General features: G+C 55.4%; 1 protein-coding gene across 7 annotated transcripts in view; it reads left to right on the forward strand.

Annotated features, from left to right (window-relative positions):
* The window catches only part of ANKMY1 (ankyrin repeat and MYND domain containing 1), a 44,303-nt gene that overhangs the window by 15,122 nt on the left and 14,826 nt on the right, over nt 1–14,355 (forward strand). For 6 of the 7 annotated variants that reach the window (XM_013051860.2, XM_013051859.2, XM_013051862.2 and 3 more), the window contains 8 exons: nt 117–583; nt 2,049–2,220; nt 3,390–3,530; nt 3,965–4,105; nt 5,599–5,706; nt 7,675–7,806; nt 10,514–10,627; nt 10,933–11,098. In XM_013051860.2, the coding sequence (XP_012907314.2) occupies nt 117–583; nt 2,049–2,220; nt 3,390–3,530; nt 3,965–4,105; nt 5,599–5,706; nt 7,675–7,806; nt 10,514–10,627; nt 10,933–11,098 (1,441 nt within the window). The remainder of the gene's footprint in view (nt 1–116; nt 584–2,048; nt 2,221–3,389; nt 3,531–3,964; nt 4,106–5,598; nt 5,707–7,674; nt 7,807–10,513; nt 10,628–10,932; nt 11,099–14,355) is intronic. The other variant, XM_045066574.1, reaches the window with a different exon arrangement.

Below are 14,355 nucleotides of genomic sequence, written 5' to 3' on the forward strand. Positions count from 1 at the left end.
AGAACGCCGTCCGCTGTGAGCGTCGGTCCTTGCTCAAGAAGTTGGCTTGCTGGGATGGGCCCTCCGACTTCATTCTGCACTTGATTTTTTTTTTTCTCTTTTTGTACTTTCCAAAGGAAGCTTCAAATATGCCAGGAACTCCCAACCATGTCTTCCCATTCCCCGAAGTGGCCAAGGAATCCATATATTTAGAGGAATTGGTGCCCAGCCTGGGCAGCCAGGAGCAGAAGTCCACTGTGTCGGGCAGTGAGGAGGACCGCCTATCTGCGGACACCCAGCTCTCTCAGGAATCCCCTGAGCTGGGGAGCAACCCTCAGAAGTGGGACCCTCTGTCACCGCGGGACAGCATCAGCGACCTGGAGAAGGAGGTGGATGGTGTGGTCAGGAGTCTGGACGGGCACACGCAGGGCAGCCAGGAGACGAACTTCGAGTCCAGCATCTGTGTGCGCAACTACTCCATCATGCTGTCCCAGGACCTCCTGCAGAAGAGTGCCCGGGCCCACAGCATGCTGAAGACCTCCTCCTTCAGTGCCCCTGGCTCCACAAATGGTACCATGAGGAAGATGGCACAGGTCATGACCGAGTAGGTTTCTGGAGTACGGGCATCAGGGCCAAGGGTCCCTTTCAGGGGTGGGTCACAGGCTCGTGGGCCAGCATCACTTCCCCAGCTCATACCTGATCCTGCAGGGATGCCGTGGGGCCTGTCCTGCGCACGGCCTCCAAGGTGTCTGTGTGGTTCCGGGCAGGGGGCCTGGCTAGGAACTCGGGGACAGTGGCAGTGAGAATCCAGGGAGTGTGCTCTGGCTGCGGCGGGGCGAGGAGCACCGTGTAGGGCCCACACACATGCACTGGTGCACACCCACAGACATGCTCACATATTTTTGCCTGCACACACTCACTCCCCCTACACTGTGTGACACATTCACGTGTGCACTCACACACCCGCTTACACAACTCATCACACACTTGACCCCATCACACACTTGTCCCCATACACACACGCTCGAATGCCCTCGCCCCTGCCCTCTCAAAGTGTGTCCCCAGGTGTCCCAGACCCTGTCAGAGAGTCTGTGGGTGGAGGTGATGTCCTGATGTTCCAGACTCACACAGGGTTGGGAGCCCTCCAAGTGCCGGATTCTGATGCAGCCAGCACACATTTTTCATAAAAACAGATTGTTTTGTTAATATGCAATGGGTTTATTGTTACTTTTAAAATGTATTAGTATTTAAATTTTTTTCTCAATTATACTACCATAGATGTGGGCAGATAGAACCTGCATAAACAGAGCTCTCTGGGGTCCTCCGAAGGTGTTAGGGGTAGAGAGGGGTCCCACAAGCAGCACATTTGCGAGCGACTGCTCTAGACTCACCCTGCCTCTCCACTGCCTTCTTGTTTGCCCCAGCTGTGCCGTGCGGGAGGTGGGGTCAGCAGGATGGGCCAGACCCTCCATCTGCCTGCTCACTTGGCCATTCTTAATGCCTGTGTGGCTCCTCATCACCTTGACCTTCCTGCCCAGTGGGGCTGCCGTCCTGGCCGGCGAGGTCCCGGCCAGGCTTCCCCACTGATGCTGGCTCTTTGCCCCTCGTCAGAGCTGTGTGTGTGTCAGTGTGTATCTGCACACCTATGAACATGTGTGGGGTGTGTTTGTAGTGTGGCCATGTGTGTGCATGCGTGCATGTCTGGGTACGATGTCATGCCCTATGTGTACAAGGTGCTCTATATTGTCCGCTCCTGGCCACCCGGGAGAGAGGGCTGGTCCCCACCACACGCCCTGGCTCACAGATGACCCCAACAAGGCTGGGCGGGCACCCAAGGCTGGAGCAGGGCAGGGCTACAGCTGGACTGGAGCTGGGCTGGCCAGCTCAGGGGGCGTTGGCAGTGGGGGGCTGTCCTGGCACCAGGCAGGGGCCGGAGGTCTTGGAAAGAACATTGAGGGGCTGTGAATGCTGGGGCTCCTGAGCTGCCTCTTCCAGGAAGTGCCACTGCTGCCCCGGGGTGCCGTCCTGTGCCTGTCCCCTGGCCTTGACCCTCACACTAATCCTTGCAGACACAGGAACAGATGGCAGACCATCGAGCTTCTGCTGCACCGGGGCGCGGACCCCAACCTGTGCTGCGTGCCCATGCAGGCCCTGTTCTTTGCCGTCAAGGCGGGGGATGTGGCCGGGGTGAAGCTGCTGCTGGAGAACAGGGCCAGGACAGACATCCAGCTCCCTGTTGAGGTAGGACCCCCCCCCCCCCCACCGCGGGGGTTGGAGGGGTTCTGCGAGGCCGAGGGGATGGGCTGACGGGAGCTTATTAGTGGCAAGAAGTTAGAGCACTTGGTTTCGAAATGTCCTCACGGTACCGTTTCTTCTCTGGTGATGAGAACACAGAGGTGCTGGGGGGCGGGCCCCGGGGCAGAGTGGAACAGGGGGTGGGGGAGTTGTGGTGGGGTCCTGCAGGGTGGTGTGCCTGGGGGCAGGGGGTGTGCATGGGGCTGGTCGCAGGGGGCAGTGAGGCTGACAGATTTGTCTGGCTTCAGCTGCTGCTTGGTGTCCTGGCTCGGCTGCAGGTGGGTCTCTCCTCACCAGCCCCACTCCCCCGGCCCCCGGACAGGCTGTGCACCCCTTCTCTTCTCTGTATGGAGGTGTCCTGAGTGCAGGACAGTAGCATGTCTGCGGGAGACCAGGGATAATTTCAGGATAGCCCTCTAGGCTTATGGATGGGTCCCCACCGGTGAAGCTAAGGTTGCAGCCTATGAACGCCAGACAGATGTCGTTCGTGTGCTCATCCATCCCACTTCCTGCTCAGGCATCTGACACTCCCGCGGTCCTCTCTGCAGGCACGGTTCCATGCTATTCTAAGCTTCGGGTGGACACTGAGCAGGCCAGAGAACACCTGTGTGCGGTGGGCTGCTGTCCTCCCAACCTTTTTCCACGGGCACCAGCTGTTACCCTGAGACCCGGCTTTGGGGGTTCTGCCTGTAGGGAGCAGACAGCCCTCCACTTCGCCCCTGGTCTGTTGCGCGCTCCTGGCGGGATGCTCACACCTCCACGGGGCCGGCCCAGAATGAGCAGAACCCGGAGATGGAGATGGTCCTCCCGCCAGTGTCTTAGCACGTGGCCAGGGGCTCTGTAGGTGGAGAAGGGGCAGGCCTGGGCAGGGTCTGGAGTCAGGAGCTGCTTGGCTATCCATGCCGAGGGCCCGGCAGGAAGGGCAGTGACTCTTCTCAGAGGAAGGTAGGGACAGTTGGTCTAAAGTGAAGATGGGGCTGCTGGCTGGCTGCAGGCCCGGCAAACAGGAACACCTTGTCACATTCCCACATATCACCACGAGGCAGTGCTGTGGGGCCCTGGGGGTGCCGCTCACCTGGGAGCCGGCCCTCACCCTACCCATGTTGCCTCTGCAGCTGAGGGCCCTCACCCCCCTGCACATCGCAGTTGCCCTTCCTGGGGAGGAGGGTGTCAAGATAACGGAGCTGTTGCTCCACGCTGTCACAGATGTGGACGCCATGGCTGCCGACCAGGACGACACGTACAAGCCTGGCAAGGTGCGCGTCCTGTCCCGCGGGGTGAGGGGGTGCTGTGGGCCCCGGGGCCTCTCCCCATGCCCAATGCTGACTGCTCTATTCAGAACGTCACTTCTGTGTCACGGTCCCTGAGGAGGGCGATTACTGCTCTGTGGGCCCCCAGCCCACCCAGTCTGCCTCTCTGTTAGCATTCATGTGCTCACTGTGTGCAGAACCACAGTGGGGCGGGGGCCCTGCTCTTACCCTCCCTGGGGCCCGTGGGTGCTGGTGGGCTGGCCAGAGGGTTCCACGGGACAGTGCTCAGACCCGCCGTCAGTGAGCAGGGTCGCTGGCTTGTGCTCCTCTGTGAGAACCTGTCTGCGTGGGAGGTCGCACCTGCAGGTCTCCAGGCTCAGCCTAGCGCTTGTGGGGGAGGCTTAGGGGCCAGCACATGCCCCCCCTCTGTTTGTACGCAGCTAGATCTGTTGCCTTCAAGCCTGAAGCTCAGCAACGAACCAGGCCCGGCCAGCATCTACCACAGCAAGCCCGTGGCCCCGCCAGTCGAGGCGGGCAGGACGGCTCTGCACGTGGCCTGTGAGCGTGAAGACAACGACAAGGTGAGCTGGGCAGAGAGCATGTGTGCACGTGCCTCTGTACACGTGTGCAAGTGACTTGGGTATGCCCAGGCAAGTGCATGCACACGAATGTGTATGTGTGTGTTCTGTGTGTGTGTACCTGTGTGCGTGCACACGTGTCTCTGCAAATTATACTTGCAGGCCAGAGAACACCTGTCTGTGGGTACATATGTGTACAAGCTCTGTGTGTGTGCATGGGGATATGTGTGCACCTGTGTGTCTGTGTGTGAGGGGAGCCCTGCCAGTCCCCATCTTGGCCTCGGGACCCTGGGGTGGCCTTGTTCCATAGAGCCCTGGGCCATGCCTCCTGTCCACCTTGGGGATTAACCGTCAACAAGGTGGGTGCAGGAACGTGTCACAGGAGGCCAAGTGGCTGTGGAGGGTGTGGATGCAGCTGGGAACTAAGCCTTGGCTTTGTGTTATAGGCCAGTGCAGCCTGGGTCAATAAGCCTCGGAGCACATAGTAAACTGGGCCTCAGTTCACCCACCCACAGAGTGGAAATCATAGCTGGCCTCTCAGGCCTGTGGCATGGGTGGTCTGCTGCCACACAGGGTTGCAATCGGGCACACCTGTCCTGTTGTGAGGGTGTGACGACCTGCATTAGGGTGGATGTGGGGTGGTGCTGCGGGGGCAGGTGGAGGCATCAACATGCCTCCCTTTCCCACAGTAGCCCTGGTCGAAGCCTTGTTGAACTCAGACCACCACTCTGAGCCATCATGTGTGTGTTCTGGCAGGGAGGAGAGCAGGGGGACACTTTCCCAGAAGCCCCTCAGCAGACTTGGCCTGGCCGGGGGTGGGCCCAAACCCGCTCACTGGGTCTGCACAACTGCAGGGGGAACTGGAGCCTGGAAGAGTCCTTGTGGGGGGAATCAAAGCTGCAAGGGCTTCCAGAGCATGGATGGATCATTCACTCAAATGCCATAAAACCAAGTTTGTCTTCTGGGAGAAAAGGCAGGAGAGAAGGGGAAGCTGCGGGGTCCCTAGGGAGAAGGACAGGGAGAGCAAGGATGGGCCCTTCCAGCTTGGAATGCACCCCTGTTGCCGAGGCCGGGCTTCTCCTGTGCTCTGGTGTCCTATATGGTCCCTGGGCCCTGGGGCAGGGCATGCTCCTCCGGCCATAGCTACCATGGGCCAGCCTGGCTCCGGGAGTCACACAGTCCCGACGCTCCCCTCCACTTTGCAAACAAGCCTTAAAGCAATTTGTGCATCCTGTGTCCTTCCTGTTTTGTGTTGGAAATGATGTATGTTGAGCAAACATTTTCCTGTTCGAGGATCTACCCAATCCCCCACCTGTCTGTGCATCCATCCAAAATTTAGAACTGTCTCCGTGTGCCATGCCAGGAGCCGGTGTGTGGGAAATACCAATTCAGCGACGAACTTGGTTTTATGGCATTTGAGTTAGTGATCCATCCCAGGTGCTCTTGGGAGTCAGGGCACCTCTTTAACCTGTGGCCCCGCCTTTCTCCCCCCACAGTGTGCCAGAGACATAGTCCGGCTACTCCTCTCCCACAAGGCAAACCCCAACGTGCTGTGGAGTGGCCACTCCCCGCTCTCCCTGTCCATTGCCAGCGGAAATGACCTGGTGAGGTGTCCTACACCCACGGCTGGGGCCCCTGCAGGGTTCCTGCCTCAACGTGACGGCCTCCCTAGTCAGGCTTTTGCATTTGCTGTTGGTGGGGGTAGCATGAAGACAGCACAGGGTAAGGGGCGTCGTGGTTCCCCTCCCTGGTGGATGGAGCACCTCAGAGAGAGAAGAGAATAGAAGGGAAGGTGGGTGGTGGGGATGACGGTTCAGCTGGGTGGACGCTCCCTCAGGGTAGGCGGATGACAACTGCTGCTTATCCCGGGCACTGACCCCTCAGGACACTGGGAGAGGAACCTTGGCCAGTTCCCGTCTTCTGCTGCCTCCAAGGATTATGTGTTCACCATCCGTGCATCCGCTTGTCCATCCATCCATTCCCTTGCCCGCCCCTCCCCATCTATCCATACATCTATCCATTTGCCTACCTACCCACCCACCCATCCATCCATTCACCTACCTACCCACACCTACCAATCAATACATTCTTCTAGCCTTCCACCCAGCCATCCAAACACACATCCACCCAACCCACCGTTCCATCCATCCATCCACCCAACCAGCCAATGACACATCCATCCACCCATCCAACCACACAGCCATCCACTCACCACATCCACGCACCCATCCATCCTTCCAACCACACGTCCATGCAGTCCATCTTTCCATCCATCCATACAGTCAACAACACATCCATCTAAACCATCCATCCATCCATCCTTCTATCCATCCTCCCATCCAATCCATCTAATCTGTCCATATGTCCATCCATACATCCATCCTTCCTTCCATCTGTTCTCCCATCCGTCCATCCATCCTTTCACCATCCGTCCATCCATTTGCCTTTCCATCCTTCCATCCATCCATCCATCCATCCATCCATCCATCCATCCATTCTTCCACCATTCCTTCTTCATCCATCATCCTTCCTTCTTTCCTTCCTCCTTCCAGCAATCTATAATACACACACCCATTCATCCTTTCCTTTAACTGTTGTTTTTTTGAGTATCCACTTGGGCCAGGCAGACACCATTCTAGGCAGTAAGTGTTAAATAAAATAAGGTCTGTGCGCTCAAGGATCCTACATTCTCCTGTGGGAGACAGACCATAATCCAGAGTGCCACACAATTTTAGGTGGTGATAAGTGCTCTGAAGATAGTAATAGCTGGATAAAGAGTAGAGAATGATGGAGGGTGCACCATTGTAGCAGGTGACCAGGGGCCGCTCTGGCCTGTGGTGAGGTGACATATCAGCACTGATGAAAAGGGAGGCACTGTGAGGAGGGTTGTGGGGGCTTCTGTGGTCCTTCTCTCCATCCTCCCTTCACGTGGACCTTGAGTCATATACTGAGCAAGTTAAGAGGGGCACCTGCTCTGTGTCTGGTCATGTAGGTGGGTGAGGCAGGGTAGGGAGCTGCCTTCTGGGGGACAGAAGCTCTTGAGGGAGCCTCACACCTGTGTGTCTCCTGCCCAGCCAAGATGCTGTCACTCCTGGCTTCCTGCTGGTACTTGGGCTAGTGGCTGGGGACACAGCAGGGAGCAAGTGAGATGTGTCCCACTCTTATCTGGTCAGGTGACCACAGTGACTCAGGTGCCTGGGGGCAAAGGCAGACTGGTCCCAGGGAGGAGGGGCTGATGGGACACACACCAGGCAGTGTGCTGGCCCCTGGGGCTGGAAAACAAGATGTGAGCTGGGAGCAATTTAGAGCAAACGGACAGTGTGCAGAGAAAGTGTGAGCCCCATCCATCTGGGGTGGGTGTCGCAGCCATCTGTGGGGAGCCACGGTGTGCCCTCTCCCTGCCCCAACCTCGTCCCCTGAGCTGGGACAGCAACGGTACCTGTGGTGGGAGGGATAGGAAGTGACCAGATGTGGCTGCCACTGTGCTCAGGACGGCAGAAACCTCTGGCTACTTCCTCCACGTACAAGGAGAGGGGGGTGGAAGGGGTGCTGACGGGCTTCTCTGTGTCCAGATTGTGAAGGAGCTTCTGTCCCATGGAGCTGACCCCAACCTGCTGCTGACCAAAGGCTTAGGCAGCGCCCTGTGTGTTGCCTGTGACCTCACCTATGAGCACCAGAGGAGCATGGATAGCAAGCTGGCCCTGGTGAGGGACGAGGCTGGGGTAGGGGGTGGTGTGCAGGGCAGGGGGCCCTAGCATGTAGGGGTCTGGGCATGTATATAGGAACTCTTGGCTTAGGCTTCATTCCTGGCAGGTAGGGTTTCAAATAATCTTGCTCGGTACTTAAGAAAGAACACAGAATTCCTGCCTTTTATGTTATATGGGCCTGAACATGTGACCTACAAACCCACTCAACAGGCCAAAGTCCTCTGGCTCATCTCATGGAAGACGCAGGCCATCACTTTGGTTGGGTTGCAGGACCGTGGATTTTCTGAGTAGAGTGGGCATTGGCGAGGGATCCCGGTCAAGGATGTGCTGGAACGGCATTGGTTCTGCCCTGCGTAGGGGCCTGGACGGGTGCCGGGCCCCAGGGCACCGTGTCCTGGCTGTGGACACGGCTTTCTGGTAGCCTTGCTGTTTCTTCCAGGTGGGCTCAGTGTGACCAGGAGGGCACTCTGCTTTGTAGGTTCTGCATGCTGTGCTGTTGCCTCAGAGTCTCCGTCTGTCCTCACAGTTGCTCTGGCCCCGCCAGGCCCCCAACATGGCCCCTTGTGTGTCTTCCCCCTCCTCAATCCCATGCTGGGGCCTGGGGTCTCCCACGGCAGTGCGGTATGGGCAGGCCCTCCCTGTGCTGTGCACTCGCCCCTTCCCGTACCCATCGGGGGGCAGCTTTATGTGGGCTGCTCGCTATCCCGGCTCCTTGAGGGCCATGGTCTGGTTCCCCGAGAGCTGGAGGCACCAGACGGGGGTTGAGAGCCTGGATTTCTGGAGGCTGTCACACTTGACAGTTCCACTTTAGGGAAAAAGAAGTAACCCTTTTCCTTGAGATCATGTTTCTGGATCTCATTTTAAGGATCCTCCCTTGATCCTGGTCTCCTGTCCTCTAAGCACCCAGAAGTGCCCCCACATGTGCTTCTGGGGCCTCTCAGTGGTTCTGGATCTGTGGGTGGGTAGGTCAGCTTTGCCCCAACCATGCCATCTGCCTCCATAATTATCTGCGAAGTGGAAGGACTCTCTTTCTTGACCGTTAAATCATCTTGTCTTTGACCTTAGGAGCCTTTCCCTGGGTCCCCTCAGCCTCTGATGCCTGCCTTGCTTTCTGGTTCATCAAGGGGACCCTCACACACCTGTGGGTTCCTGCCCCTGCCCCTGAATCACCCACCAGTTGGCTTTTCAGTGATTTAATTACATACAACTTACTCATTTACTACTATTTATCACGACAAAGGCATAAAAGTTCGGCAAACAGCATAGGAATGCCATATCCCCCCTCTCTTAGATGCACAGGTTCTTCACACCTTAGCCGCCCACCTCTCTACCTTCTGGGCTCCCTGACACTCCCCTGTGCCTGCCACCCAGCACTGTGCCAGCCCCAGCTGGGGTTGGCCTTCGTGCTGTCATACCAAGGAAGTCCGCATTTATTGGACGTGCGATAGGGATGTGGGACACCGGGTCTCCCCCAACCCTTGCCCTCCTGCCATTGGCAGCCCCCCACTCTCCTGACGTGGCTCATGGTCCGATAGCGTCCTTCAACCCCTCCAACTCTGACGTGAGCCTGGAGCTTGTCCTGCCAGCTGGCCTCTTGCTCTTGGGATGGTGGTTGTGTCTCTGAGGCCCAGATGATGACAGAGACTGTGCAAGAGCTGACTTCCTGTCTGTGCTTCCCCCAGGAAAATGCACCCCACCCCCAGGCCCAGCAACCGCAGCTAAATGCCCTGCCCGCGTGGGCTGTGGGGTATCCAGAGGTCTCCAACAAGAGAGGCATTTAGCCCCTCCGTTCTGGCTGCAAGCAGAGTCCACACATCTGGGGACAGGCTTGGGACTGCCCACTTATGGGCGCTGTGCTCCGCCGGCTGTTGGGGGACTGCTGAGCACCCCCCAGTGACAGCCCACTGGCATGTGGCCGGGAGGTAGGCCATGTGCGGTGCGGGCGGCCTTGGCGGGTGACAGCCTGGTTTTCGTCTGCTCGGATGAAAGCACTGAGCCCCGTGGTTCTGCAGTTGGGCTAAGATTCAAGCTGAGACTGTAAGACCCTGGAGCCTCTTACGGACCCTGCCCCCTCCCTCCTCAGGGTGGAGGTGGGTCCCTCTCTGGGGTGCTGTTTGCTGTGAATGAGCTCAGTGGGAAGAAGCCCGAAGTTGCTTGTGCTCCCGACCAACGCACTTTGTCCCCGCGTGCGCACACAGGCACCCGCAGTCCCTGAGCTCCCCGGATGTTGGGGGGTGGTCGGAAGTGCTTGGTGGTTGCTGTCCTCTCGCTTTTGGTCTGGGGACTGGGACGATAACCAGCCTCAAGTTACAGACCCACGGCAAGTCCCTGGTGTGGTGGGGGGTGGGAGAGGGCTCCCTGAGGAGTAGCCCAGCCTCGACCTACATTATGCTCCACCCTAACTTGTCATCTGTGGGGTCAGCACATCTATCCTGTCGTCTGTCTGTCTGTCTGCCGACTCTCCTTACACCTGAGAGGGTGGCTTCCCTGCCTTCCTAGTGAGGGCAATGATAGCCCTTGCTGGCTGCACCTGCTCTCTGGCGGGGGACCCTATCATCGGGCTGTCCCCTGCCACCGCTGCGGTACAAAGATTGGGAAGCCACAGGTGATGTGGGCCACAGTGTTGGGCACCCTGGTTCTGAATCCTGCCTTCTGGTGGCCCAGGCGTCCGCACACATGTGACTCAGGCTCTGCTCTAACACAGATTGATCGGCTCATTCATCATGGGGCTGATATCCTGAACCCCGTGACGCTCACACAGGGGGACAGGGTGGCTGTGGGCACGGCTGTTGACTACGGGTATTTCAAATTCTACCAGGTATGGCTCTGAGTGTCCCACTGGCGATGGGTGGAGAGGGGTGGGGCCCTGAGAGTCCCTTGAGCAAGGCTGGGCCACGGGCCCTTCCTGTCTCGTAGTGAAACCCAGCCTGGGCTGTACTCCTAGCACACCCTGCCACCGGAGCGCCTGTTGCCAGCTTTCCGAGCACCGCTCCGTACTGTCCTCACCCTGGGGAGGTGGGCTTCCCCTGTGCTGGTCCGGATCTGTGTCCCTCCCATGCTGGGTGGCCAGGTGGTGAGCTGGAGCCATGCGGTCCCTGGTGGTGACGGGATGCTCTGCCACAGGACCGGAAGATCGCCCACTGCCCCTTCCACATGCTGATGCCCGCTGAAAGGGAGCTGTTCCTGGCCCGCAAGAGGCTCCTGGAATATATGGGCTTCCAGCTGCGCCGTGCTGTATTTGCCAAGGAGAGTCAGTGGGATCCGAAGCTGCTGACCCTGAGCAAGAAAGGTAGGGGTCACAGACTATGACGTCTGTCCTCATAGGCCATGGCACAGGGCTGACGTCCGAGACACGGAGAGTTTCTGCTGAGCTGGTTAAGACTGCCACACCACCCTCCATTGGGAAGCAGCAGGGACTTTGCTCCATGACAGCCCAGTGGCTCCAGGACCCTGCTTTGCTCTCTTGTGGGTGGGGTCATGGGGGCAGGCCCCACTGCTCCATGCAATGCCAGCAGTTGAGGGTAATCTCAGGACACTCTCGGCCTGGGGCAGCAGGCTCCTGATATGGGCTGATCAGCTCTGGAGCAGGAAGAAGAGGGACCCTCTATGCCCTCTGCTTGGAGAGCCACCTTCCGGGGGCTGAAATGGGGACCGTGCCCCTGCCTGGTGTTGCCTGGTTTGGGGGGGTGCAGCCCTGAGTCCAGAGGCCCCAAGTGGGCTGGCCAAGGGGCAACACACAGCAGAGCCAGCCCGAGGCAGTGGAGTTTCGAGTGAGAGAGTGGAAGGAGGGGCTGCAAGGTCATTAGACTTGGAAGGCAGGCTTATTTTTTTTTTTTTTAAGATTTTATTTATTTATTTGACAGAGATCACAAGTAGGCAGAGAGGCAGGCAGAGAGAGAGGGGGATGCAGGCTCCCTGCTGAGCAGAGAGCCCAATGTGGGGCTCGATCCCATGACCTGAGCTGAAGGCAGAGGCTTTAACCCACTGAGCCACCCAGGTGCCCTGGAAGACAGGTTTATGGATCCCCAGAATGATCTGGAAAAAAGTTAAGTGCATGCAGGGAATTTGCTTCTTAGATGTAGTAATGACAATTCTAACAAGAGCCGGACTCCTGGTACAAAGCCATCTGCTGAGGGCTGATCACACTTCCCTGGAGAGCAGGACATTGTGCGAGACCAGCCCCTTAGCATGCTGGTCAGCCATCTGTGTCCCCTCTCTACAGTGGGGTATCCCCAGGAAGTATAGAGTCACATACCCAGGACAGTGGTTTTTGCACTCACGTCACCAAGGGAGCTGGGGTTGTGTCTGCCAGGAATCACACTGGTCACTGCTCTGGCCACGGTTGCATAGGACAGGCTCTCCTTCTGGATGGTGGCTGCTGCTTCTACCTAGCTCTGCCTCAGCTGCCAGACCCCTGTACCCCAACACAGCTTGACTCCTGCACCCTAACTGTTCCACCTTTGAACTCTGTCCCCTCTGCTCCCTGGTTGCTTGCAGCCAGACCTTGGAATTCAAGAATGGTTTAACAAGAGCAAAATCAGTGTAATACACCACATTTTTAGACTGAAGAAGAAAACCACATGATCATTTCAACTGATGTAGAAAAAGCATTTGACAAAATCCAACACCCTTTCATGATAACATACAACAAACAAGGAAGAGAGGGGCACTCGCTTAACCTGATTAGGGGTCCTACACTGCTGTGATGTACCCACAGCATACATCAGACCCCACAGTGGGGGACAGGATGCTTTGCCCTACAATCAGGAAGAAGACTGGAATGTGTCCTCTCACCATTTCTGTTTGATGTTGTGCTGGAGTTGTTAGCCATCGTAACTAGGCAAGAAAAAGAAAGTCATTCAGATTGGAAAGGAAAGACTTACTGTCTCTCTTTGCAGAAATTATCCTGAAGATTGAAAATCCTGGGAATCCACTTTTTAAACTGCAACTAATATTCAACTAAACATATAAATATTAAAATACAAAATATAAAATGATTACACTATTAAAACTAACAAATGCATTAAGCTAAGGTTGCAGGATATGAGATCAATATGCAAGCAAATAAAAAATGAGATGTAAAAAACTTTCATTTACAATAGCATCAATAAAAATAGAATACTTGGAAATACATTTAACAAAAGCCATGTGAAACGTGCACTCTCAAAACTAAAATATGTTGCTAAAGTTAAAGGAGGCCTCAGTAAATGGGAAGACATCTCCTTATCCGAATCCCACTGTCTCCTTTGTACAAATGGAGAAGCTGATTTTCACATTCATATGGAATCACAAAGGTCCCAGAATAACTGTAGCGATCTTGAAAGAAAAGAGCGAAGTGGAAAGACTCACACTTCCTAAATCGAGACTTACTGCGAAATGACAATAAAAAGAGTGTGGCACTGGCAAGAAGGCAGACATATGGACTGATGGACTGGAATGCAGGTCCCAGAAATAAATACATGTGCATGTCAGCTGATTTTCAACAAGGATGCCCACACTTTGAAATGAGGGCAAGAACAGACTTTTCAACAGATGGGACTGGGACAGTGGTTATCCAGACCATAGAATGAAGTTTGACCCTACCTCACACCACATACAAAACTGAATTCAATTTGCATTGAAGACCTAACTGCAAGAGCTTCAACTATAGGTCTCTTCAGAGAGAATATAGGGACAAATCTTCAAATCCTCTGAGTTGGCAATGAATTCCTAGCTATGGCACTGAGAGCACGGGTGATGAAAGAAAAAAAATGGATAAATTGGATTTCATCAAAATTTAAAAACTTTCAGGCTTCAGAGGACCCTATCGAGAAAATGAAAAGGTAATCCATGGTGTGGGAAGATATATCGAAAATCATATATCTCCTAAGGGACTTGTATGTATGATAAATTTAAAAACTTTACAACTCCATAATAAAGACAAACAACTGAATTTAAAAATAGACAAAGACTATGGATAGAAATTTCTCTGAAGAAATATCTACAAATGGTGAACAGCTCATGAGAGGATGCTATCATCAGTTTCCAGTCCCGTACACACCAAACTGCCCTGAGCTGTAACTCCACATCCACGAAGATGGCAATAATCGGGAAGTCAGTAATGGGTGCTGGCGAGGACGTGGGGAAAGCAGAGCGCTCCCACCCGCAGGTGGGAGCAGAAAATGGTGCAGCCTCTTTGGAAAGCAGTCTGGCCATTCCTTAAATGTTCATCATAGAGTTATGATATGACCCAGCAATTCCGCTCCTAGGTATATGCTCTAGAGAAATGGGAACATATGTCCACACAAAACTCATGCTCACACATTTGTAGCAACATTGAGAAAAGGCAAAGAATGGAAACAACCCAAGTATTTATCAAAGGATTATGGATAAGCAAATTGTGGCATATCCCTGCAATGGGATATGATTCATCCAGAAAAAGGAATGGACTGCCAATGCATGCTAGGATATGGATAAACCTAAAAAAACATTGTTTTAAGCAAAAGAATCTAGTCACCAAAGACCCCACACATACCATTCCATTCACAGGAATTGTCCAGAATAGGC

Source organism: Mustela putorius, unplaced genomic scaffold (assembly GCF_011764305.1).
Source record: "Mustela putorius furo isolate JIRA1106 unplaced genomic scaffold, ASM1176430v1.1 tig00003869_pilon_pilon_pilon, whole genome shotgun sequence".
Taxonomy (NCBI): domain Eukaryota; kingdom Metazoa; phylum Chordata; class Mammalia; order Carnivora; family Mustelidae; genus Mustela; species Mustela putorius.